This window comes from Lissotriton vulgaris, chromosome 12 (assembly GCF_964263255.1).
Source record: "Lissotriton vulgaris chromosome 12, aLisVul1.2, whole genome shotgun sequence".
NCBI classification, from domain to species: Eukaryota; Metazoa; Chordata; class Amphibia; order Caudata; family Salamandridae; genus Lissotriton; species Lissotriton vulgaris.
This window is the reverse complement of record NC_141700.1, coordinates 47,869,299-47,896,667: the sequence shown is the minus strand read 5'-3', so window position 1 is coordinate 47,896,667 and position 27,369 is coordinate 47,869,299. Positions and strand designations below refer to the sequence as shown.

General features: G+C 44.3%; 1 protein-coding gene across 4 annotated transcripts in view; it reads right to left on the bottom strand.

The window, feature by feature from the left end:
- Positions 1-27,369, bottom strand: part of CRLF1 (cytokine receptor like factor 1) — a 144,659-nt gene that overhangs the window by 60,803 nt on the left and 56,487 nt on the right. For 2 of the 4 annotated variants that reach the window (XM_086947022.1, XM_086947023.1), the window contains 4 exons: positions 19,652-19,930; positions 11,775-11,904; positions 9,261-9,430; positions 5,085-5,242 (listed from right to left, as the gene is read on the bottom strand). In XM_086947022.1, the coding sequence (XP_086803148.1) occupies positions 5,085-5,242; positions 9,261-9,430; positions 11,775-11,904; positions 19,652-19,930 (737 nt within the window). Of the gene's footprint in view, positions 1-5,084; positions 5,243-9,260; positions 9,431-11,774; positions 11,905-19,651; positions 19,931-27,369 lie in introns of those variants that run through there. The other 2 variants (XM_086947025.1, XM_086947024.1) reach the window with 2 other exon arrangements.

Here is a 27,369-nt window from a genome sequence, read left to right as displayed (position 1 = left end):
GGGGCGCCCCCACACGTCCTGCCAGCTACAGGCCGCAGACTAACATCCAGCGCAGTGGCGGACATGGTAACCGCCGTGGGGGTGCCCTGGGTCAACGGCGAGGTGAGTCCACATCCACCCACGCAGCATCCACCTCAAAGCCTTCCTAGTCCGAGCTTTCAGGACCACATGACGCCAGTGGGGGGCAGGGTTCGCCATCACCTCCTTCACTGGTGCAACATCACTTCGGAAAGTTGGGTGCTACAAATCGTCCGAAGAGGCTATTCCCTCCCCTTTGAGGCGACCCCTCCAGCCATGCCACAGCGGTACCATCGCGTGTTGGGGGATCACTTGAATCTTCTGCGAGAGGAAGTTACGGCCCTCTTGGCCAAGGGGGCCATCGAGCGCGTTCCTGGTCCAGAAGTAGGGTGTGGTTGTTACTCCCACTACTTTCTGGTTCCCAAGAAGGGCAAAGGGGGCCTACGCCCTATCTTGGACCTGCGGAACGTCAACAGCTTCCTCCGGAAGGAGAAGTTCAAGATGCTGACTTTGGCTCAGGTCCTAGCTGCCCTGGACCCGGGAGACTGGATGGTAGCGTTGGACTTGCAGGACGCTTATTTTCACATCCCCGTCCTGCCGGCCCACCGGCGTTACCTGCGGTTCACAGTAGGCCACGAGGACTTTCAGTTTACCGTGCTCCCCTTCGGCCTTACCAGCGCCCCACGGGTGTTCACGAAAGTGATTGCGGTGGTCGCAGCTCATCTGCGCAGGTTAGGGGTTTCAGTCTTCCCCTACCTCGACGACTGGTTATTGAAGGCGGGCTCGCCCCAGATAGTCGTAAGCCACCTCCAGACTACGGCCGACCTCCTGCACCTGGTGGGTTTCTCCATCAATGTGCCGAAGTCACACCTGTGTCCCTCTCAGAAGCTCCTCTTCATCGGAGCGGTTCTAGACTTGGCGCAGTTTCGGGTTTATCCTCCCGAACAGCGGGTTCGGGATATTCAGGCTCTGATTCCGATCTTTCAGTCGTTATTCCGTGTCTCGGTCAGGTTGATTCTGCGGCTTCTGGGGCTGATGGCCTCCTGCATCCTTCTGGTGCATCACGCCAGGTGGCGGATGCGGGCTCTGCAGTGGGACCTGAAGTTTCAGTGGGCCCAGCATCAGGGCAACTTGTCCGACCATGTCTTGATCTCGGAGGGCACTGCGAAACAGTTGCAGTGGTGGCTCACGGACCGCGATTGGGTCAGCGGCAGATCCCTCTCCCTACCCCAACCGGAGCACGTAGTTGTGACGGACGCGTCCCTCCAGGGCTGGGGGGACCACATGGGAGAGGCGGAGATCAGAGGCCTCTGGTCTCCGGCGGAGTCCCAGCTCCACATCAACCTTCTGGAGCTGCGGGCGATCCGGCTTGCACTGAAGGCATTCCTAATCTCTGTCCAGGGGAGTGTAGGGCAGGTGTTCAAGGACAACACCACCGCCATGTGGTACTGCAACAAACAGAGGGGGTGGGGTTGTGGACCCAATGCCAGGAGGCTCTGTGCCTCGGGCAGTGGCTGGAACATCAGGGCATGACCCTGGTGGTTCAACACCTGGCAGGTTCCCTGAACGCCAGGGCGGACGAACTCAGCCGTCGGTGCATGATGGATCACGAATGGTGTCTGAACTCGGACGTGGCGCAAGGCCTCTTTCAGCAGTGGGGAGAACCTTGGTTAGATCTATTCGCACAGAAGAGAACGCGCAATGTCATCAGTTCTGTGCGTTGGAATTTCCAAGGCGGCACTCGCTCGGAGACGCTTTTTGTCGCGAGTGGAGCTGCAGTCTGTTGTACGCCTTTCCGCCTATACCACTTCTGCCCAGAGTGCTGAAGAAGATCAGGCGTGACCGGGCCCAAGTTATCCTTGTGGCTCTGGACTGGGCACGAAAATACTGGTATCCCGAGCTACTCAGCATGTCTGTCGATCCCCTGATTCGTCTGCCTCTTCAGGAGGACCTTCTGTCGCAGCAGCAGGGGACGGTCCTCCCCCCGAACCTGTCCAGTCTCCACTTACATGCGTGGAGTTTGAGCGGCGGCAGTTGATGCCATTTGACTTGCCTCCTGAAGTCTCTAATGGGATTCTGGCAGCCAGGCGTCCCTCCACAAAATAGGTATACGCCTGCAGGTGGAACAAATTTGTGGCATGGTGCACAGCAAAGGCTGTGGATCCCCTTTCTGCCCCTCTTTTAGAGGTTCTCCTCTTTCTTATTTCTCTTGCTCAGCAGGGCTCTGCTCTGGGCACTATCAAGGGCTACCTCTCTGCTATTTCCGCCTTCTTAAGGCTCCCTGATCAGCCCTATTTGTTCAAGTCCCCATTTGTTAAGAGGTTTGTTTTTGAAGGGCATCACTCATGTTTCCTCCTGTTCCTTTCGTGATCCCTCAGTGGAACTTGAACCTTGTTCTGACTTTTCTGATGTGCGCTCCTTTCGAGCCACTTCATAACTGTCCTCTTCGTCTCCTTACTCTCAAGACTGCATTCCTGGTTGCCATCACCTCTACCAAGAGGGTGATTGAGCTCAAGGCTCTTTTGTCTAAACCTCATTTCCTTTCTGTGCATCCGGACAAAGTTGTGTTGCGGGCGCGACCCTCTTTCCTGCCCTCTTTCCTTCCACATCGGGCAGTCCGTCACCTTGCCCACCTTCTTTCCGCCTCCGCATCCCTCGAAAGAGGAAGAGAGGCTCCACCGTCTGGACCCAAAACGTGCGCTCTCATTCTATCTGGATCGCACACGCCAGTTCCGGGTGGATGACCAACTCTTTGTTGGTTACGTGGGCGCTAAGAAAGGTCAGGCGGTGCACAAGCGGACCATCTCTCGGTGGGTCGTGTTGTGCATCAAGGTATGCTATTCTTTGGCTAAAAAGGAGCCTCCTGTTGGGCTGAGGGCCCATTCCACTCGGGCCACAGCGGCTACTACTGCCCTGGGTCGGGGAGTCCCCTTGCAGGACATCAGTCAGGCAGCTACGTGGGCCTCACTGCACACGTTCGCAAGACACTACTGTTCATAGAGATGGCTTCTTTGTCAGTTCCATTCTCCAGGAGCTTTCTGGTGTGATCATCGTATTCGCAGACCCACCACCGGGGTTGGTATTGCTGAGGTATCTATTGTAAGGTAAGGAATCTAATACTAACCTGTTTCTTTCAGATGCACAAGTTACTTACCTTCGGTAACATATATCTGTAAGAAACAGTAGTTAGTATTAAATTCCTTACCGCCACACCCATCCTCCCCTTTCTGCGAACAGATATCTAGGGTTAAGGTCATCCCCTTTCAGGGCCCTAGTTTCATGGCACCAGTTTTGGTTTTTATCATGGCTCTGCGTTTCTGGCACGGAAAAGCTATGTATAAGAACTGACGTCAGCGCGCGAGGGCGGCGTCTAAGTATTCCGACAACGTCATTCTGGCGCCGACGACGGGCGCGGAGCCGCAGACGACGCCTACCGACGCGCAGGGGTAAAGCTACGCAAAATTTTCTGGATCCAGTCTGACGCCTGGAGATATTCTAAGGTAAGGAAACTAATACTAACTACTGTTTCTTACAGATATATCGTTACAGAAGGTAAGTAACTTGTGCATCTATAACCATATGCAAATAATCGTACCCTGAAAATGTACTCATTTAGCTATTCCCTGAACTGTGAAGGCATGTGATAACTCTTTAACCGATTTTGTTTACCCGTGAGTCAATTTATTTTGGATACAAATTGATTTGTGTTAGGATAGGCTCGATTCAGAAAATCCTAAAAAAATACTTTATAAAATGGTGCTGCAAATAACATGAATGACCTTTTGCCATACTTTTATCCATATTCCTCACTCACAAGACCTAACACGACTTGGCTTAACTTTCTATCAATAAAAGACAAAGGACACAATGTGCAGACCCTAGATAACAAACAGGACTTCTGGCAGAGACAGAGCTATATCGGAAGTCCACTTCAACAGTATTAGGTTACGCCAAGGGGCGTCCTGTAGGTGACGCTTTCTAAAGTTCTAACATACCACCCATCATCAGATACAATAGGTGTTGCGAGAATGATGATAAACAAGCTATCCAATTTAGTTCTCTAACTGCTACCACTCCTTGAGGTGGCACCACATCATGGAAATTCATATGTACTAAGGATCGAAGAGAACGTGCGGTGCCCTTGAAATTTTGTTACTAACATTTTAAATCCCGCCCCCCCCCCACTTTAGGGCTACCTTTCCAGTAACTATATGTGTCGACAGAAACACCATCACACTACTTATATGCCGGAATGTAACTCATGGAGTTTGTCTCCATAGATGCCCGATTATGCCTCTCGTACACTCCAGGAGAAACACCTTACAACCCTGATACCCAGCTTCATAGTTAGTCGGTGGACTTCTGTTGCCAGTGTGGCAAAAAATGGCATCTGTTCCAGGTTGGCGGATTTAATGTATGTTGTCAAAAGGATAAATAAATCCTTGAGTATATTTTCTTTGGATGGGGAAGGGATAAGACTAATTCTTTTACATACGCTTGTCAAAACATTTGAAATCAATTGAAAAATATCTTAAGGAAAGAGGAAAATGAAGGTGTAATTAAGGTGCACGGTGCAGTCAAAAACAGACCTGTAGTAGCTACTTGAAAGTCAAGAATTTGTGTGTGCAATAATAGTAAGTCTTGTAGAGGTTCGGCTTAGTTCCATTTCCATATGAAGAGCATGAGATATAGTAGGAATATCAAACAGTCCTTTTCCAACTATTATCTGATGACTCAATGTCACAAGAAGCCACATTTTCAGTTCTTTACCTTCATTCAGCAAAACAGTGGATTCTGGGAATTAACTTTGGTTTCACTTCAGTTCTCCCAATATCGGTTGAATAAATGTGCCAGATTCTTTGGTTTGAAATATTAAGCAACCCCTGGATTCACGGTATACTGATGACATGGAGTCTTAATTCTATTTTGCCTTGGACCATCTCCCCGTTGCTATCCCATGCTGAAGGAGTAAGATTGCATTGTACAGGCATGAAGGAAAGGGGTGAAGGACTAAAAAGAGTCAGAGTGGGCACTTCACGCTTAGTATCCAGCCTCACGATCCTCACCTTCCACTCCGAACTGTCTTCCACTCTGTACCGGATTTGATATTTTGCCTGAAACAGGAAATCCTTTAGTGCTGGCGGTGAGCTCCAGCGCACACTTAGCTGATCCTCCAAATCTCCCACCCGGTTGACATGAACATCCTTGGGTGGGTCGGTGGTCACTGTGCCAAGAGAGAGCAGGTTGAGTTAACCAAGAGAGCTTCACTTCTATTATGTTATAAAGAAAGTTATCATTCAGATTATATTGTTATGATTTAACATGTCTTAGAATTAATGAATTTAGGAAACTTTCTAATACAAATAGTTTTACATATTTATAAGGTGAAACAAAGTGCAAAAAAGTAAGGATCAGATGTCATAGTTAATTATTTCCTTTAAAATCATGAATAATACCAGCTCTTTCTGTTGCCCCCAAATGATTTAGAAATGAAGCTACCCTTGGAATTACATAGACTTTCCCGCAACAGCACATCAATTTTAAATTTCACTTTGTGATTCAGAAGGGCTACAAAGATGCCAAATGAAGGACTTTTGTAAAGTGCAGGCCCTAATCTCCCACTTCATCAAACAATGACTCTACGATTCTTCTGTAGGTTGCAGTTAACCATTCCTTCGTGAGATTAGTAACTTGATTACCTGTTAAATAAGATATTTTGTTACCACTAATTTATTGAGTGCCAGAGATATAAATAATGTTACAGTATTGTCCCTTTGTGTGCATTTACTGTATCTTGTGTCAAATGGGTTGACTTCCGAAAGATTACCTATCCTGGCAGTTGATGCTTAACTATTCTTATACGATCAGGACCATATCTAATTTGCATTTGGTTGGTCTCAGTCTGGGTTACTGCAATGATCAGCAAAGGATGGACTATAATGGGGCACAGTCATTATTACTAGTTGAGATTAATCAACGCATTCCACCGATCGCCATTCTTACTTAAACTGAATTGCTTATCTAATAGAGACATCTAGCCACAAATTCCTTACCTTTGAATTTCCCAGGCGTCCGGCTGTCTCCGGAAGACTTTTCCTCAAGCAATAATATCCTTGCGCGCCAGTAGGTGGCGTCGGTCAGCTCCACGTGAGGTTGTCTGCCTCATCGCGCTGGAAAGGATGTCCGCGTTACCTATTTAGGCCCCACCTCAGCGCGCTGATGTCCGTTCTTCTGACAGGCTTTTTTCAAGGTTTTGTCAACGATTTTTGGTGTGCAGGTTTTTCCAAACATGTTGAAGAATACTTCTGGATTCGAACTGTGCTGCGCCTGCCATCTCAGTGACGGGTCTATATTTAATTTGTCTCTGGTACTGGAGCTCTTCCACGACTCCAAGTCATGCTCCGACTGCCATGCCATGGCTCCGAAAGGTTTGAGGGAGCGTTACCTAAAGCTGCTTGCGGCCGGGCACCCAGCACCATGCTGTTGGCCCTGGAGGTCTTGTTCTTGGTCCTGGTTGAGAGGAAGGTCCGGGCACTGCTCCTGCAGTCCTAAGTCCTCGTCTTCCCACTCAAAGTCGTCAGTCAGGTAGAGGCATGAGAAAGACAAGAAGCCGAAGCGTGCTCCAACTTCTCCCCATCCGTCAGACGAGGTGAAGGAGGAGTCTTGATGCTCTAGTCCTCTTTCTGCAGAACCTGCGCCAAGGTCGGCTCTGTGCTTCATTGCCTTTGTGGGGCGAACCCCCCAAGCTACAAGAATTTTATGATGCCCTGTGCCTCATATTTGGGCAACCTCACCCTCCCTGCACTTCTCTGGGCCCCAGAGGCTCTGAGGGCGGGGGAAGGTTCCATCAGGTTCCACGCCAATGGCTCTGGACCCTGCATCAATGCTTCCCAATGGATCCTGTGTTTGGACGGACCGGCACCAGTTGTGCCACTGTGGCCGGCACCAGCCCTGTTCTTATCCCTGACGACCCAGAGCCGGGTCAGTGCCTACTGATGCAGATTACGGCACTGACGGCATCATTGGGTCCTAGGTCAGCTCCTCAGCCTTATTTTGAAGGGTAAGGAATGGAAGATGATTGGGACGAGTCGCTGGACCCTTTACAAGAACAGCCTGAGCAAGAAATGGACTTGTATGAGGAATTTGGTGAGGCCAGTGGACTGGATACTTCTTCAGATTCTGGCCTGCTTTCTGCCCCTACTGTGGCTTCGGAGGAGGGATCTTTATATTCTATGGTGGTGAGAAGGACAGCTGAAGTCCTGGACCTTCAGCTCCCTTTGGTGGAAGTCAAGACAAACATCTTGACAGAGGTCCTACAGCCTGGTGTCTCCTCCTTGAAACTCCTCCTGCAACTCAACAAGGCCTTGACTGATGTCCTTCTGTGAACCTGATCAAAGGACAGCAAAAGGGCTCCTGTGAATAGGCCAATTGCTCACCGCCATCGTCCCGCACTGGGTGTCCCAAAATTCCTCTTCCACCACCCTACCCCAGAGAGCTTGGTGGTCCAAGTCTCTACCTCACAAGGTGCATTCCCTACCGCACTCCCAGACAGGGAATCCAAGAGGCTGGATGGTTGGGGCAAGAATTGTTTTCTTCTCCCAGCCTTGCATTGTGGTCACCTATGCCTATTGGGCCTTTACTCCCTCTCCTTGTGGGAACTGTAGCTCAAGTGCTGCCACAGGTTTGGGAGGAGCCCTGGTCATTCTCTCCCAGCCAGTATCAGACAGGAGAGATGCAGAAAAGTTCAACATTCATTGTGAGATGGACATCACTGACTGGGCAGAGCGATATCATCGACGGTGGCTGTTTAACACCACTCCTGGCTGAGAACTTCTGACTTTTCTGGGAATGTCCAGGCTTTTCTTATGGCCATGCCCTTCAATGGCACCCGTCTCTTCAGAGGCAAGGCAGACATGCCCTGGTGCCCTTTAAGAACTCACGGGCTATGGCTAAGTCCTTGGTCACCTTTACCTCATCTCCCTTTCGCCCCAGCCACGCCAGCAGTATCCCAGGCACAAGTTCAAAAACCTCTGCGTAGCCGTGGGTGCGCCTCCTTTCGACCCCATGGGTCAGGTGGACAGAGGTCAGGTCTGTCTACTCCTCCCCCTGCGGCCTTCAAACCTTCCTAGTCCGACCCTTCAAGATCATTGGCAGATAGTTGGTATCGGCCGACACCCCACCGCTGGCAGAACATCACTTCAGATAGGGGGGTTCTCCAGATAGTACGAAGGGGCTACTCCCTCCCTATTACCCCTCCCTCCATGGCTCCAACTTTCATCCGACTTTCGGAGGATCACCTGACTTTGCTTCTTGAGAAAGTCATGTCTCTCTGGGCCATATAGAGGGTTTCGGCGCAGGAAGTAGGCTGTGGCTGTTAGATCCGCTACTTTCTGGGCCCGAAAAAGGACATGGGTCTTCAGCCTATCCTAGATTTGCAAACCCTCAACTACTTCCTCAAAAAAGAAAAGTTCAGGATGCTCACTCTGGCTCAGGTCTTGTCTGCCCTAGACCCCAGAGACTGGATGGTAGCAGAGCTGACCGACGTCACCTACCTGTGCACAAGGGTACTGCTTGAGGAAAAGTCTTCCGGATCCAGCCTGACGCCTTGGAAATTCAAAGGTAAGGAATCTGTGGCTTGATCATATCCCTACTATATAAGGCGGGACCATAGGTAGATAACTTGTCCATCATTTTTTAGACATACAAGACTTAAGTGTTAGTGGATGTGGATAATTGTCTGCTCTTTGTACTCAGTTACATAATATTGTACAAGTCTACCCACCATTCCAATCAAGGCCCCACGATAAAGCATAATTTTCATGCTGTCTCTTTTCAGGTTTCTTTGAAGTTGACTGGAAGAATATCAAAGCCCCTGAACTCGAAGAAGTCATTTAACACACTCTGGTCTTCAAAAAATGTTTGGTGTCCCAAGATCAGGTTTGCTTTTTCAAAAGGTATTCTAGGCTTGTTCTTTGTACGCATATCTACAACATCCGCTGATCCTTACAATCTACCTTTCCGAACATGACATCAAAGCTTTCTAGGAGAGTTGTCTTTGAAATTCAAATTGATTCTCCTTTAGGCCAATGTGCATGATCCCTTGTAAAACGGTTTGAATTTAAATTAATCATTGTTTCATAATGCACACTTAAAAGTTTTAAATAAAAACAAAAGTGTTGATCACTGGCACATTAGATTGACAGTGCTGGAAAATGGCTAGAGAGCAAACGTCCAATTCTTACCCACATCAAGGATGTCTAACGTGATAACATCAGAGCTGGCAGATCCCAGCCGGTTGGAGGCCTCCACCCAGATCTCGTACGGGGTGAAAAGAGCCAGGTCTTTGGGAATGTGGCAGGAGTATGGTCCCATGGTGTGATATTCTAGGCAGGTGTTATCCCGTCCATACCACCTGGGAATCAAGACGTATAATAAAGGTTGGGCACATGTATAAATCCAAAGGCATCCATTATTTTATAGAAACAGAGTGCAATCTTCATACAAATACCAATTCCTTAAATGCATCTCTCTATTTATTGATCAGAATCGAGTGTGCGTTACAAGTTCAATATACTTCTATTCAGTTTTGTAGGTCTGTAATGATTTTATAATGAAATACCTCAAAGAGTTCCATATCTAGATTGGTAATGGACAACATCAAAAAATAGTACCCTAACAATCCTACTGCTTGATCACACTTGATTTTACATGCCATGTGCCATCTGCTTCATGGTGTCCATTGAGTTGGAGGTCTGGAGGAATTGTGGAGGTGTGTTTGTGTGTAGTAGCACACCCTGGTGTTCGCTGGGAGAGAGGGGAATGGGAGTGGTGTGTTTGTGTGCTCGCATTTGTGAGTTTGGTTCTCCATGGTGACTTTGTGGGTGCATGTGTATGTCCTGGTATCCTCTAGGTTGGTAAGATAATGACGTGTGCATGTGTGTGTTGTATACTCCATGATGTCCCGGGGTGTGTGTGTGTGTGAATTTGGTTCTCCATGGTTTCTCCATGGTGTTCATGGGTTTGTGGGTGCACATGTGTATCCTAGCATCCACTAGGTGATAAGAGAATATTATGTGCATGTGTGTTTGTATTCTCCATGATATCCCCGGGGCGGGGTGTGCGCATGTGGTAGGGATGTAGTACTGACATGCTGGTACTATCCCTTCAATCAATCAAGGTACATCAGCTCTGCTGAAAAGTGTGTATATTCTTACTTTGGGTTGCGACTGCAAATGTCACTGCAGACGCCATGCATGCAATTCTCACTTTCTTCCTTACTTCTGACCCTCCACTTCCCATTTCAAATACAAACCGTTTGTTTTCCATGTGTAATAATTGTAATCCTGAAGGGGCGTCAGGTGTATCTTACCACACTTGAGTGGTTGCTTAGTGAACTATTTGGCTGTGGCTGTTGCAAGTACAGATAACCACAATGCCTCCAGTGGATCATCAAACTTGCAATATGTGGGCTTACAACTTTATATTTCACTGCATCGTGAAGACCTGCATCTTTGTGGTGGTTCTGCTTTAGACGCATCTTTTACTGAGCTCGAGATCTCTACATTGTAACAGGAAAATAACAGAAATACACCTCTCTTCTTTCCTCCTAAGTCCAACAGATAGTCAGTTTGTGGTCAACTTACATGTGATCCTGGAAGCACACTATATATGTATGACAAAGACACATCAAGGAACAGGGGCTGGCTGACCTGTCATTACATTCTCCAACAAATACCTTGTTCGAGCTGGTAGGGTTTGGCTGGGGCACAGTCATGTTAGACCTGCCCTTAACAATTATGACAGACAGCGGTTAGCAGTGAGAACAGTTCAAATACCATCAAAAACATGTTCTTGATTGAGATTATCCACTCAAAAGGAAGACCTGATGTCTCAGTGCCACTGGCACACCATTTTATTTTAATCTCATTAAATCACTGCGTGCCAAAAGTGTCCTTGACTGCTATCCAGCAGACCGATGCTTTCTGGTAATGGTCTTAGTTTGCGTCAAATCTTTGTATAAGGAAAGCCGTGTAACTATAAGTTCAATAGCTTATACAGCCTCCATTGTATTCAACTTTATTCTGTTGTGTAGTCCGGGTGAACCAGCGATTCACAATGAGCGTAGTTCCCCATTGACTTGCATCGTATATTTGCCCAATGTGCTCAACTAGGCAGGTGTAATGAAAACTACACCCACCCTTACATTAACCATCTCCAAAATCTTAGACTTTGGGAATTTTATTTTCAAAACTACTGATCATATGAACCACCACATCTCCAGTTCATGAATAGGATAATCTAATCACTGCCTTATTTTCAGTCTGAGTTGCTTACATAAAGGTAGGGATTGTGTAAGCATTACATGCATTAAATGTTTACAAATTCCTTCACATGTAAACTGCAGATAGTAATATTTCAGTGTTCTGTTTTCTACTGGAATGCCCCCCTTTCCTTAATAGGAGATAAGATTTCAGTTTCAATCATTGTGGTTTGGGTTAAAACATTCAGATCCTGAGCCATATGAGAAGGCAAGATGTATGTGTCCCCTGATCTTAAAGGAAAGAACTAATTTTTCCCACATATTTTCTTAAATGACTAACGCTTTGACATGACACTGTAGCTCCAATGTCACGCAGACTTGAACGAAATTTCCTATTCACTTTTTAAATTTTCTTATTGTTTGCAGTCCTAGTTAAACTGTAACAAACAAGAGCTTATTGTTGAAGGACATCTTGTTCCTCCTGCCTCTACTGTACCTCAGTTTATATTTCAAGGTGTAGTTGGTGTGCAGGTATGCTTCTCCGCCACTGCCCGGGGTCCACTTACAGGTCAAGTCTTTCATGTTTTTGGACCAACAGCTTATGTTCACAGGTTTTTCTGGAGGTACTAAATAAAGAGAAAAGAAATTCAAAACACAGCAAGATTGGTAAAAAAGAAAGTACCAATGACATTTTATAAATACATAATTTAAGCATTTTTGGTCAAATTCATAAAGATGTGTTCGGCCATCCTATACCATATTCATAAATATGTATTGGGAACAAACCTGAAGTTGACTGTGTTAGTTAAAAGATGCTCACTTAAAAACAGATACACTGCCAGGATATCCTCACAGGCCATAAGGAGCTTTACAAATACACATGACATAACTTCATACCATCTACCACCCCCTGGTGATTGCTCAGTCTACATTGAAGACCTATGTGAACTGATAACATGGGTGTCTCTAACTGACACTAATGGCATGTTTTAGGAAACTTTAATATTCACTGGGATGACAGAGATGACACCATGGTCTGTAACTTAATAAACTTACTGAAATCAATGAATTAAACAAATCTGCTAGGAACAGACCCACAACAGAAGCGCTACACGAGATTCAATAATTGCCAGAAGTTAACTTGTCTCTCTTCAATCCATCACACTTATCAACTAGTTGGATCACCATCTCATACAATTTGCCTAAAGGCTAACCCCAGATCCTATCATGCTACATCCATTAAACGCACACACTGGACAAGGAACACCCAAGAAATTCCCCTATCCACTCTGGAAACCAAGATCAACCCCCACCTTCATTCGCGTCCTCATCTACACACTGTAGATAACGTCACTGATCAATATAACTCAATGATGACAGACTTGCTTGAATGAGTGGCTCTTAAGAGATTCAGAAAGACCCAGTCTATATCCTGGTTCAATCTACAGCTAAACACAAAGAGGAGACAACTAAGACTGACTGCAGGATTATTGCGAAGGAACCCTACACCAACACACCTTGCTCTCCTCAGGTCTGAACGCCTCTCCCACAAGAAACACATCTTTAGAGAAAAGGCTGATTTCTTTTGCATTCAACTTGACCGGGTGAAGAATAAACCGAGGGATCTCTATAACATAGGTAAACAACAAACTGCCCTCACTTCCCATCAGGAAATAATAGCCACTAATAAATGCTTCTTTTCTGAGAAAATAATGAAAATGTAACAATCTCTTATCTACATCACAAGTCAGACACCTCAGCTCTCCTGCTCTGACGACGTACCCATCTCCATGGTGACGTCCTCTCCAGGTTCTACCTCAGACCCGAGGAACCCACAAATAATCAGATTCAAGAAGCTGCTTCGCCCAACGAAACAGTGGTTGGAGTTCAAACCGTTGACAGAGGAAGAAGTCCACAAGATAATTTCAAACTCGAAACCCACGTCCCATACTACTGATCTCCTCCCCTCTTTCCTTGTTCAGAACCTTAACTTAGACCTGGATGTTTGAATGAGCAAACCATAGAGCAGCACCCTACATGTACAGCGTCTCGAGACCCTTGCTGGTGATTTCCTGCACTTTATAAATGTTTCATAGATTGACCCACATTATCTCTCCTTTCTTAACCAAAGTGTTATGTTATGTTAAAATGGATTTCTAGAGTGCACAGCTACTCAAGAGTGTCCCGGCGCTTAAAAACAGAAAAAAAACAAAAAATCATCAATGCTTCTCTCTCATGGGGCTGTGTTCCTGACTTCCTCCAACTAGGTCAAATCACACCCATTCTTATAAAACTTGGAGCAGATCCTAGAGACCTCAACAAGTTTAGCCCTGTCACCAACCTTCTTTTTCTAGTAAAAGCGATTGAAAATGAGTCTTGATCCAACTCAGCCAACAAATCGAGAAATTCAACCTCCACAACACCTTCCTATCAGGATTCAGGAAAGGCTGTTGCGTGGAAACTGCTGTGTTCAATATATCAGATGACACTCTCATAACTTCAGATGAAGGTGATTCTTGCCTATTAATCCCACTCGATCCATCTGAGGCATTTGACACAGTTAACCACCAAGCTTTAATTGAGACCCTCAAGAATCGCCCTGGTATCAACTGCACAGTCTTGAGATGGTTTACGTCCCATCAACAATATAGCTCTCAACAAATTAAAATCAACAGTTGTCTCTTAACCTCTTCATGGAACCGCTCACAATAATCCTGCACCAAGTAGGTGTGAAATATCACCTTAATGCCGATGACACACAGCTTTACTACAAAAATCATCCCACCATGACATCTGCCATTTGAATATCACACTAAACAAGATGCAAACCTGGCTATGCACCAATCAGCTGAAACTTAATCACACTAAAACTGAACTCCCCCCCCCTAATGACAAGCCTTTGCCAATCAAGAATGTTTTGAGAACATGGACGCTATTAACTGTTCACTCACACTCTCCAACTCTGTGAACATGTCAAGGAAAGAACACATTAACAATTCAGCTAAAGGAATGCTTTATACCCTAAAACATCTCAAGAAAATCAAACCCTTCATTCCACCTGAAGACCTGAAGACTGTAGTGCAATCACTTGTCCTCTCGAAACTTGACTACGGCAACGCCATAATCCCTGGGACCCCGAAAAGCCACCTTGCGCCTCTAAGAACAACTCTTAATTCAGGTGCTAGAGTCCTCACAGGTACCAACAGATTTGACCACATCTCACCTGCTCTCAAGAGTCTCAATAGGCCCCCCCATAGAAGGAAGATGCATCTTCAAGACAACTTGTATCACCCACAAAGCCCTTCATACGGCAAGCCCTAAGTATTTGGAAAGCAAACTATTGAGAGTGGGTAGAAATAAGGTCCTAAGAAGCTCCAACTCATTCCTCATCCCTCATCTCTCCTAAGCTGAAAAAAAGCATCCCAGAAGCGTTCTTTCTCCAGTAATGCGCCATGAATTTGGAACTCCCATCCTATAGATGTGGGTTTAATTGGAACCTCAAATCACTATTGCTGAACAAATACTTCAAACCCCCCCCCCTGAGCTCGCCACACCGACTGTAACTTTTGGTACGATCATTTGACCCAATTTAGCGTTTAAGCTGTTACTAATGTCCCCGATGGATAACATATTATTTAATACCTTTTGATATACATATGTAAATTTGCATTGTTTTTAATCCTTCTGTACATACTATGTCAACCTTGAATCCTTGTATTAATGCTATGGTCTCTGTCACATGTCATTTAAAGTGCTCTGATACCCTCTGATCTAGCCATCGCAATATAAAACTCTCAAATAATAAATAGTAATAACATAACATCTTGAAGATGCTTCTGCCATGTAGAATAGGCTCTACTTGAGGAGCAAAGTCAGCCTTTGCCTAGCTACCACTAGCTTCAAAAAATTCTCTCCCAGTCCTTCTGTGGGTGAGCTGTTTGCATATTTAAATCACTTTCTACCCACCCGTGCCAAGCAGTTACTACTGACGTTTTCAGAAATCATCTAAATTCTCCTCGTCGGTTCCTAAAAGCATATGTTCTCTTCTGAATTCAGTTGCTTAGTCAAAAACATCAGCTTTTAATATGATGCTATAGTTTAATAATGCGTATGCATGTATATTTGTATATATAATGAACATTTATTTTCTTGTTCTTTTGACTTCTTTCAATTAGCACCACAGCCCCTCAGTCTTAGTCTTGTTTAATCTTATTTATTCCCATTTTCAACCCCTATTCTTCCAATATGAATGTACCTCCTCTTTGCGCCTCTTTTCCTCTTTCACCCACTCTGAATTCTAGGACTTCTAGACTTCAACCATCTTCTAACACACATTGTTTGACTCTTAACTTTATTGCTCCCAGTTCTACATCCGGCCCTATCCAACACCAAGAAAAATCTCCAGTGCTGACCTTGAACCCCATTTCGACCAATTTGATTTGTTTTCCATTTGTAATATGAGTTAATGAAGTCCCTACCATGCTTATATTTCTGAAAGTTTACTGTTAATTATACTTTAACACCTTGGCTGCTTGAGATCATCTTCTGCTGTGCTGGGCCATAATGTTAATGGGTGTGGTCATGACGAGCTCAGCTCATCATGAGCACAGGAGCACTGTACCTCATGACGAGCTGAGCTCGTCATGAGCACAGAAGGGGTTAAACCATGTCAAAATGTGCTTGTTTAGCTTACTGTTATTCAATATACCATCTAAATAGTCCCTTGTTTATTTCCTTTGTTTGTTGTATTGTGTTATTGTCTCAATGCACTAACTTGTATTCTGCTGTTTAAATTCTGAATGGCCTTGCTCACCTTTCAGCCACCCTGTTTTGGCCATGCTGAATAAAACCTCATAAACAAAAAAAAAAAATGTCAAGTTATGTTGCAGCGCTCAACTTTGTGAAAAAAAGAAAACAGCAGATGATTTAATATACTAATATTTTTTTTGTTAAATAACCTTTTGTACTCCTACCTAATCTTTACCATATGAATACTCCACAGGCTAGCACTATTAACTTACATTTGAATTCTATGTATTTTTAATGAATGTAAAAATTACATTGAATAAAAAAATCTGACCATTAAATTAAAAAGTTAATTCCACTAAAAGTAAAAAAAAATTTAATATCCATTAATAACTATTTAAAGTTATGTGTATAATTAATTAAAATGTGTTAAATTATATTTTAATATAAAAGTAAATGTTATATTAACTTAAAAGATTCAAAAAAGGTTGTTAAATATATACAGCCAGATTCATCAATGTCCCGATTTGCGAGTCCTTAATAGCGATTATTAAGGAATCGCTATTAATGACTCGCAAAACGGGATTCATGTAGAAATCGCAATATTATTTGCGATTTCTACAGCTTCCTTATTTGCGATTAGCAAATTGCTAATCGCAAATAAGGAATGACTCCCCATGCATTCCTATGGGCCTCGAGGCCCATAGGAATGAATGGGGAGTCATTCCTTATTTGCGATTAGCTATTTGCTAATCGCATATAAGGATGCGATTTCAAGGGTGCCAGAGGTGTCCAAAGGACACCCTGTAGCACCCCTGAAATGTAAATGTAGACTGATGTTGCGCACACACATGTCCAAAGGACATGTGTGTGTGTAACATACAACTTTGAAAAATGCACTAAAGTGCTTTTTTCAAAGTTTTCAGACTTCGCTGTAAATAGCGGCCAAAAATAGCGATTTCGCAATTCAAAAATGGTTCATGATTTGCATTTAAGGAACCTCAAATAGAGATTCCGTAAATGCAATTCCTCGCAATTTAGCGATTTTGCAATTTGCGATTTTTGCATTTGGGATGATGAATCCCAAATGCAAAAATTGCGCTTGCAAAGGGCCAGATTCTCAGAATCTGGCCCTTTGCAAGCCGATTTTACAACGATTAATCTAGCTGATAGTATTTAAATAAATGTTTTATTTTTAGAATGATGCTATATATATATATATCGGGCTATATGTTTTTATATATGTATATGGGGATTCTCATAAAACTTTCAGACTAATTTTCCACTCACTTCAGCTGCTGTGTTGACAATTTTGGGGTGATCCGTCGAGCAATGGCAGAAAAAAGGGGGGGGGGCACTGCAAAACGCATTTTCCCCATGTTAATTTCTATAAGAAACTTTAGACACGGCTACAGCCCAAACTGCTCGACGGAATGACACCAAATTTGGCAGAAAGGTAGCTGTTGGTCCAGAAAGAGCCCTTTTTTTGTTAAATTGTGTAAATCAGTTCAGTATTTTCTGAGATATTTGAAAAAAAATCAAGTTGTATATATAGGGACGCTGTGGTTCCATGACCTCTTTTGATCTTGTGTTGAGATCTGATTGACTGCCAACACTTCAAACCAAGGAGTATTGGCAGTCATCTTGTGACTCGGTTGAACCGAGACACAGGAAAAAACATTTTTAAAAAAGACAAGGTAGAAACACCTATCCCCCTAAGCCTCTTGGAGGGGGGGGGGGGGCACAGGACTCTGCAGGGCCACAAAAATCACTTTCTTTTTAGTTTCGGAAAGTGCTGCTGATGAAACACTGAGCAAATTGGTGAGTACCTGCCAACTGCTCCCGGGTTGTTGCTTACATGAGGCACTTCCTAAACACATCACCATTTTTTTGTCTGAACACTAGTCAGCACCACTTTGGGAGGTTGCACCCATTCTAACTTTTCAAAAGCTACACATGGAGTGTCTAGATATAAACATCAAACCCTGTCCCAGTGAAAGAAAAAACGAGGGTCATCCGAAACTTTTTCGATATTCTCGTGTGATATGGAACAACAAGTGCATTGATTGTTGATAATAAATAAACATGAGCCTTCCCAGACTGTCATAAATGCGATTGCTTATTCGACCCTCTCAAAAAACAGGGAGAGGTATTTATATTTTATAAGTGTCAGAACTTCCAGACAGTCTTTGAAAAATCGGGACTGTCTGGACTAATGCAGGCCATCTTGCAGGGGCGGCTCTAGGGTCACGGGGCCCTGGGCAGGGAGCGTAGGTAGGGGGCCCCGGAAGAGGGGGTTAGGGTGGGGCAGAGCGCGGAGGCCAGTAAAGGGGGGGGGGGGTCAGGGTGTTTAGAAGTGGAACTGAGCCGGAGGCCGCCAAATCCCTGCCAGGGGCCGCCACAAAAATATGTATCCATCCTCAGAGGATAAATATATTAAGGATATATATTGGTGTGGGGGCCCCTGGGGTTTGGTGGCCCTGTGCAAGTGCACAGCTTGCACATGCCTAAGGCCGGCCCTGCATCTTGTAGGCATTTTTGCTACTATATTATTGTAGAATGACCCTCCTATAGTCGATATTCCTACACAGAACCCTGCACCCTCTCTCTGTACTAATGATCACCCCTTATACTCCCCTGCCCCAGCCCTCACGCTTCAGCCATCCCCGACCCAGTACATTTCTATAAAGCTCTAATCTATTGTGTTCGTTCTGTAAATCAAAGTCGTGCGATTCTGCACTGTGCTGTGGAGTGTAGCCTTGCTAAAGGTAGTAGGCCTCTCCTCATCCCAGAGTGTTCCACTATGCATTTACGGGTATTGGGCAAACGGCCTTAAACGTTTCATTTAAAAAGAATTTAGTCTGAAAGTTTTTGTTTAAAATAAAAGTTTTAAGTTCGAACTTAGCAGCCCGTGCCCTGTGCGCTCCATGCGGCTAGTCCTGTAGATCAAATAGCACATTTGCCTAATTGAAGTAATGGCCAAGGTGGAAGAATACCCTTATCAGGGTTAACAAAAGGTAGTTTTGACATATTTCTTTGAAAACGTTATGCTTTCAATGTAACATTAAAGGGCTTAAACAGTAACAGTTTTCACTTGAAGCTTTTTTCTTTGGCAGCCATAAAGTCGCTGCTGTTTATGGCAGAAGAGCGGTTTCCTTGAAGTAATTACGTCAGCTTTTTCGATCAGTCAGACCACGGGATCGCCCTGCCAGCTTTTCACGCTCACTACATGTGTTTATGACATGGTGATTTGGAAAAGCTCGATATTGTGTATACATTGATTTTGGCACTTCTTATAGAAGGGCTTCTTTCCAAATTGTTCCTTTACCCCAATTAATACCTCACCGTTTGTTCCAGCGTTCCACAACGTCCCTCAACTGACCCACAAACACACAAGATTTTTGGACTGGACTTTAGATAATAAACACTTATTATAACCTTTCTATTTCTTGCTTTTACGACTGAGGCGGTTGGGTTACAAAGAGAAGCTGTTTTTGCCAGAGCACATAACTTTTCATCGCCCAAATGATTCCCTGGTAAAGCAGCACGCACGCTCTCTTTGCTCAAGGCTGGGGAATTTTTGGCGGGAAGTCACCTTTTTTCTAGACACAAGAATCAAAGACATACATCCAACATAAAGACACGAGCCCGCCAGAATGCGCCCGTCTCTGCCGTGACACACCAGGTTATCGCCGGACTGTTGCTTGGACCCGTTCAAGTTGGCGATGGTCACGTGAAGGGTGGAGCTGTTGAGGACGGCGTAGTGCTCCGCGGGGAGGCGGCGTCCATTCAGAGTCCAGAACAGGTCCTCGGCCCTCAGGCTCGGGTCTGTGCCCACGGAGCAGGTCGCCGTTAGGGTGGATCCTATCGGGAGCACCGGGTCCTGCGGCGCAATGACTGCAGGATCTGAGGACGAGATATACACAGGACAAGGTAAGTCAAGGCGAAGGCACCCGAGCCTCAAGAGAGGATTGAGTCCTGTGTGTAGGAAAAGCACATTAAGAGAGAAATAGCCACTTTTATCAAAGTTGTGCCACCATGGATGTCGATTCACCAAAATAACAAAGGAAGTGACGTCACACACCCTGTGACCTCCTGATGACATCACACATTGTATCCAGAGTCCCGACATCTGACCTTCAACAGCCTGTTATTTTTCAAGGACAAGCAGTGAAAACGAGTGAAAGTAGACAATGCTCTAAAAGCCCTCCTCACTTTCTGTACCTCTTCCTGTCTCTTTATCTCATGAACACCGAGGCTCCCTGGTCTTGATTACACCTCATGTCTCTTTCTTCCACCGCCCTACACTTCCTGTCTCTTCATCTCATGAATACTGAGGCTGCCTAGTCTTGATTCGATCTCATGCCTCTTTTTTCCACCACCTTAAACTTCCTGTCTCTTTATCACATGAATACTCAGTCTTCCTACTCTTGATTCCATCTCATGCCTCCCTTCCACCACCCAATGCTTCCTGTCTATCTCACGAACACCAAGGCTGCATAGTCTTGACTCCACCACATGCATCTTTCTTCAACCACCCTACACTTCCTGTCCCTTTATCTCATGTATACCAATGTTGCCTAGTTTTGATTCCACCTCATGAATTTTTTTCCATCACCCTACACTTCCTGCCTCTTTATCTCATGAATACTAAGGTAGCCTACACTTGATGTCACCTTGTGCCTCTTTCCTCCTCCACCTTGCAGCTTTTATCTCAGCCTTACATGTTCTTTTTCATCTCTACGTTCTCTCTTTGTCACTGTTTTCTATCTTTCTACTATTTCTTCTTTTCTCTCTCCTACACTGGGTCAAAGTAAAATGAAGAAAAATACATATTGGTCCCAAAAATAAGTGCTAATAATCACCACCTCCAACCACCAGCTTATATTATGCACTGAGGGCAGGCCATGGCTTGCAATTGCTACCCCTGTCTATACATATTTGGCATCCATATGTATTAATTTTTAATGAAGCATTTTTTATATGTAACACAGTTTAAAAAAAAAAAACATGTACATGAATAATTTTCAATAAGAAAATTGGTGCAAACTAATTATGCCCAATTTTTTGTGTGCCTGTGTTCCAAGAAGCGTGACCGGGTGCACGGGATGTTCTCGGCGATGGCAAAAGTGTGATGGCTCCGAGGCGTTTAATAATACAGCAAGATACATTATCGAGAGGGATAGTGTGACTTTAGGAGACAGCGGATTATAAACAAGCCGGGTGCTCTCTTTATCTATCATTTCTTGATACAAACAAGTGAATTTGTAAGCTGCCATGACCTAGAAGTGAGATATCGGTGGGAAGACTCATTGACCACTAGAGGTTCTTTTGAAATAGTGTTACTCTGGAGCCCTAGTCCTGATGAGGCCCGCAAGTGGATGGGCTGAAACGCGTCGACACATACAGAGGAAGACACCCAATTGAAATTTAGGAAATATATCCATGAGCATTTGTGAAAAAAATAAGGATTAAAGTTGGTAATCGTTAATGCTCAATAGGGTGATCTTACGTATAAGGAATGCTCAGTGAAACTTTAGGTGGAGCATCCATTATTGAATGATAAGGGCTAAGAGAAACAACAAGTGAAGTGTGTAACTTTTTGTTTCTATTTATGTTTGTTGTATAAATATTGTGTATATATAAATGTCTATTGTGATAAATGTATATATGTGTATGTAAATGTCATTCTAAAGTGTCTTTTGATTCTAAAGAATATACAGAAGAGAAAAAGAAAAAACTGATAATAAATATTCACTTTATAAATCTAAAACATACGATATTTGCTTTGAGTTAACCTTTGGTTAGTGATTCTAATCAAATCATTAGATTAGATTTTAAGATTAAATATTAGGGAGAGGTAATTTAAGTATCTTTCCAACCTATGTTTGGTGTATTTATCCCAAGGCATTCTTTTTTGTTTGGTATATGTGTGTTCCAAGAAGCAGCACAAAATTGCCTCATTTCAAGTTGTCGCTCCTTACCTGTTTTATAAGGTGAGAAACTTGTGCTCTTTCTATTGTTGTTTCAACAAAAATAATTTACAATCTGTTTGTTTCATTAGGTTTCACCTACAACAGAGCATGCAATCTCGTTTGCGAGAGATATTGAATACAAGGAGCTTGCAGCCTGCCTATTGGTTAACATTCATTAGCTTCATTGTCACTCTTATTTGCTGGCTTTCAATTGGACACTGTGTGCTGCCTTCACTTCCTCTTCTTTCGGCTGGAGCATGGAACAAGTACTGATTGCTTCTGCTTGATTGCAATCTTCTGCTGTTTGAGGTATTGGTTTTAACTTTTTGCTACTTCCCTGTTGTTCTTGTTAAACCTCCCGCCATTTGTAGGTATGTTTTACTATGCCCTTTTCTCCTTTGAAATAGAAGTTTATTGTGACAACAGATGTTATCTACAGTTGTTATCTGCTTCCAAATGTATTATCACTAACACATGAACTTGCGCTCATTTGCTTTCTTTTTCTGACAGCGTTTTTTGCCAGTAGTCATATTTCTTTTTCTTTTTCACTCATAGGGTTTTTTTAGTTGCTCAGCATCACAGAAGTGTTGTACTAAAACTAGCAAGCATTGGCGACGCCAATAGGTCTCGTCTTAGAGACTGTTGGCTCTGCCATTTCCTTTTGTTCAAGCTGTGCAGCATGGGCATTGCGGACTTGGGCAATGATCTGTAACAATGCTGTATAGCAGCTTGGATAACAATATTTATAAAAAAAGACTATGATGCATCCAGTAATAATACACTTAAAACAAAATGTGGATTAGCCCTGGCTGCATCATTGTGCTTTTTGTAAATTCGTTTTAGCCACCCAGCAAAGCATCCGCGCTACTGTAAAGCATGGCTACTAAACAATGCAATAGCTCTCATAGACAAGACCTGTTGGATTTGCCAGTGCTTTTTGTTTTTTTGTTTTTTGTTTTTACAAAGTTTTAGTTCTATTTACTGCATTTCACATTAATTAGGAATCAAAAATGGTGGCAAATGGATGACTGTTTTATTACAACAAAGCAAAACTTAACATAATATCTCCTGTGCTATATTGTATACGTTGTCAACTGAGAATCTATTAGACCTGTACTCTCACTCCAGGTTTTGGTGCCTGATACCACAGTTTTGACATCCTTTGTCTCTGCAAAGAACTAATCTTACTCTTACCAATGCAGTGCTACTTATGACATCTTTTAAAGTTTGGCGAGTGGCCTGCCAGGTCAGCAGAAGTCATTGTCTCAGTCCCCATTGTGGAGGGTTGCACCCCCTTATGTAGAGATCATTGCTTGGGAGCAGGTTTTGCTGTGACTCCAGTGTATTTGTTGGTGTATCAGATGCAGTTGAGGAGTAGTTGAAATGTATATCCGGCTTGCTCAGCACTCAGCTTTTTTTCCTGAAACAGCCTTCCAAGTTGGGAGTTTTGTTTCAGAAAAATAAATGGCCCTGATACGCAGGAAGTTTTGCAATGCAGCGTGGGGGCTATTGTTGGCTCTTCCTTACCTGGCAGACCCGAACAGGGAAAATCGGTCGCCCTGTGGTGAATGGGGAGTCAAATCAAGGTTTTCCAATGGCAGAGCCAGCTGAGCGTACACCATCCAAAACCCAGCTGTTTCCCCAAACCAAAATGGGGCGAGAGAACTGTAAATTTGGTAGGGGAACTCCACCAATGTAACAAGGAGCTGTTACTGACCTCAGTAGATGGAAGGCTGCAGATCACAAAGGATGTTAGAAGCAAGTATTGAACTCACTGAGACATGTAGTCAGATAATTATCTTCCCAATTTTGGTGTTCTTCTCAACAGTTAAACTCTACTATTGGCTGTTGTTTAATAACACAGTTTTAGGTCTCGACTATTATATTCCGCAAGGAATAAATAGACAAGAGTATTGTGGGCAAACAAAGCTCTGAAACCAGCGGATTTCGGACAGTTCGTGTAGCTTACTGAAGCGGAAAGCGTGTCCACATCAAAGCCATCAGCCTCCCTCCCACAGGCATCTGAAGCTTCTCCCAGCGTGCGCTCGGCCTCAGGCATTTCTCCTCCCCCCTAATTATTCACCCCTGCTGTTGCTGCCCACGGCCGGCCGTACTTTCACTTTCACGGCCACCAGGCCATGTCTCGCATTTCTCCTCCCCCCTAATTATTCACGGCAGTACTTTCACTTTCACAGCCGCCAGGCCGTGTCTCTTTCATTATCCTCCCCCCTCCCAGTGTACTTTTTTTTTTTACTTGTTTCCAGAGCAGATTTCAGCCACACAGTGCCAGTCTGCAAGGAGGCACTCATTGTCGAGCAGGTAAATATTCTAGGATGGAGCGCTTGCTAACGTGCTAACCATTAGAGCAGTTTATCTTCAGTTTCTTTGCTGTGTTCTTTATTTTCACAGAACGACTGCATTATCAGCAGCCCAATTTCACGGCAACTTCCGGACGGTTGACATGCTTTTATCAAATCCTGTGCCCTGATAAGATTGTTATTTCAATCACTTTCAGCCACGTAGCATTAGTCATGCAGCGCCAGTCTGCGAGGAGGCATTCCTTGCCCCTGCAGGTAATTATTTGAGCCAGCGCGTCAATGATTAGAGCAGTTTGTTTGTTGTTTAGTTAAACTGCTGTGTTCCTTACCTCCACAGAACAACGGCACTATCAACAGCTTTATTTCACGGTTATTTTTGGGCCGTCCACACGCCATGACTAAATTTTGTGCCCCGACAGGATTGTTATCTTAATCACCACACAGGCACACGTGGCGCCAGTACCTTAATTATCAGGTACCCCAGATCTTATGATTTTGAAGCGGGGGGCTTATTATTGGCTTTTGTTTCTACATTCATTGTTAGGCATTCTATATATTATTTACAGTTCTCCCATTTTCTACGTCGAATTACTCATGCAGCGCCAGTCTGCGAGGAGGCATTCCTTACCCCGCAGGTAATTATTTGAGCACGCAGCGCATGCCAGCGCGTCAATGATTAGAGCAGTTTGTTTGTTGCTTAGTTAAACTGCCGTGTTCCTTACCTCCAAAGAACGACAGCACTATCAACAGCTTAATTTCACGGTTATTTTCGGGCCGTCCACGCGCCATCACTACATTTTGTGCCCCAATAGGATTGTTATCTTAATCACCACACAGGCACACATGGCGCCAGTACCTTAATTATCAGGTACCCCAGATCTTATGATTTTGGAGCGGTGGGCTTATTATCGGCATTTGTTTCTACATTCATTGTTAGGCATTCTATATATTATTTACAGTTCTCCCATTTTCTACGTCGAATTACTCATGCAGCGCCAGTCTGCGAGGAGGCATTCCTTACCGCGCAGGTAATTATTTGAGCACGCAGCGCATGCCAGCGCGTCAATGATTAGAGCAGTTTGTTTTTTTCTTTAGTTAAACTGCCGTGTTCCTTACCTCCACAGAACGACAGCACTATCAACAGCTTAATTTCACGGTTATTTTCGGGCCGTCCACGCGCCATCACTACATTTTGTGCCCCGACAGGATTGTTATCTTAATCACCACACAGGCACACGTGGCGCCAGTACCCTAATTATCAGGTACCCCAGATCTTATGATTTTGGAGCGGTGGGCTTATTATCGGCATTTGTTTCTACATTCATTGTTAGGCATTCTATATATTATTTACAGTTTTCCCATTTTCTGCCCCTATTAAGTGCACGTTCCTGTGCAAATTATAAATATCATAGCAATCTATTGCCAGCACAACACGGACAGAACCTCCAAAAACGCTGGTTTTCGCTGCATGTCTTCATCTTAATGCATCGTTTGCAGCATATCCATTGAAAAGTGACTTTCACTCTTCAGGTTTGTCACATCATGTTAGTAACATTGGGTTTTTCAATATGTGTATACATCGTTACTGAGGCATAATGCTGACATATATTTAATCTGGGTTCTGCATCGCCCGAGATACTTTGTTACTTAGGCACTTTATTTACACACTCTGTGGTGTTGCTGGCCGACCGGGTGAGATACAGTTTCATCATTATTTTTTCACCTGTCTCCATGATTAGAGAGGAGTTTCTTAAATAATTAGGAGTGTTACTACCTAGACGTGAAATGCACGAATTATGCAGTTTCCAAAATGGCAATTGGTAAATGAAAATGTCATATCACCATGAGCATTATGTTTGGGTGTGTCTTTATACCCTGTGGCTCTCTATACCTGGAGAGTTTGTCAGCGTTGCTATTAATAGGTGCAAGATCAACTACATATGATTCTATTGAGAATAGTTGCACTTGAAGTGCCTGAGGAGTAGTTTAAATTTGGTTATTCATTTCACTTTTGTTTCTTTCAGCCGATTTAAATTCACTGTCATCACTTTTAATAATCAAGGCTGGCCACATCCTTATGCCCTCTGTAGGTGCAAGATCGACTACATATGATTCTATTGAGAATAGTTGCACTTGAAGTGCCTGAGGAGTAGTTTAAATGTGGTTATTCATTTCACTTTTGTTTCTTTCAGCCGATTTAAATTCACTGTCATCACTTTTAATAATCAAGGCTGGCCACATCCTTATGCCCTCTGTTAGGCTCGTTTTTTGTGCCTTTGTGCCCTCTGTTAGACTCGGTTTTTGTGCCTTTCTGCCCTCTGCATCACCACATCATCACTCAGCACTACCCCAGCATCACTCAGCACCACCACAGTATCACTCAGCACCACCACATTACCACTCAGCATCACCACATCATCACTCAGCGCTACCCCAGCATCACTCAGCACCACCACATTATCACTCAGCACCATCACATTATCACTCAGCACCACCACATTATCACTCAGCACCACATTATCAATCAGCACCACCACCACTCAGCACCACCACATTATCATTCAGCACCACCACATTATCACTCAGCACCACCACCACAGCACCACTCAGCACCACCACAACATCACTCAGCAGCACCACTCAGCACCACCACAGCACCATTCAGCACCACCACATTATCACTCAGCACCACCACAGTATCACTCAGCACCACCACATTATCACGCAGCACCACCACATTATCAATCAGCACCACCACAGCACCACTCTGCACCACCACAGCATCATCCAGCACCACTCAGCACCACCACATTATCACTCAGCACCACCACAGCACCACTCAGCACCACCACAGCATCACTCGGCACCACCACAGCACCACTCAGCACCACCACAGCATCACTCAGCACCACCACAGCATCACCACAGCACCACCAAAGCACCTCCCAGCACCACCACAGCACCACCCAGCACCACCACAGCATCACTCAGCACAACCACAGCATCACTCAGCACCACCACAGCACCACTCAGCGCAACCAGAGCATCACTC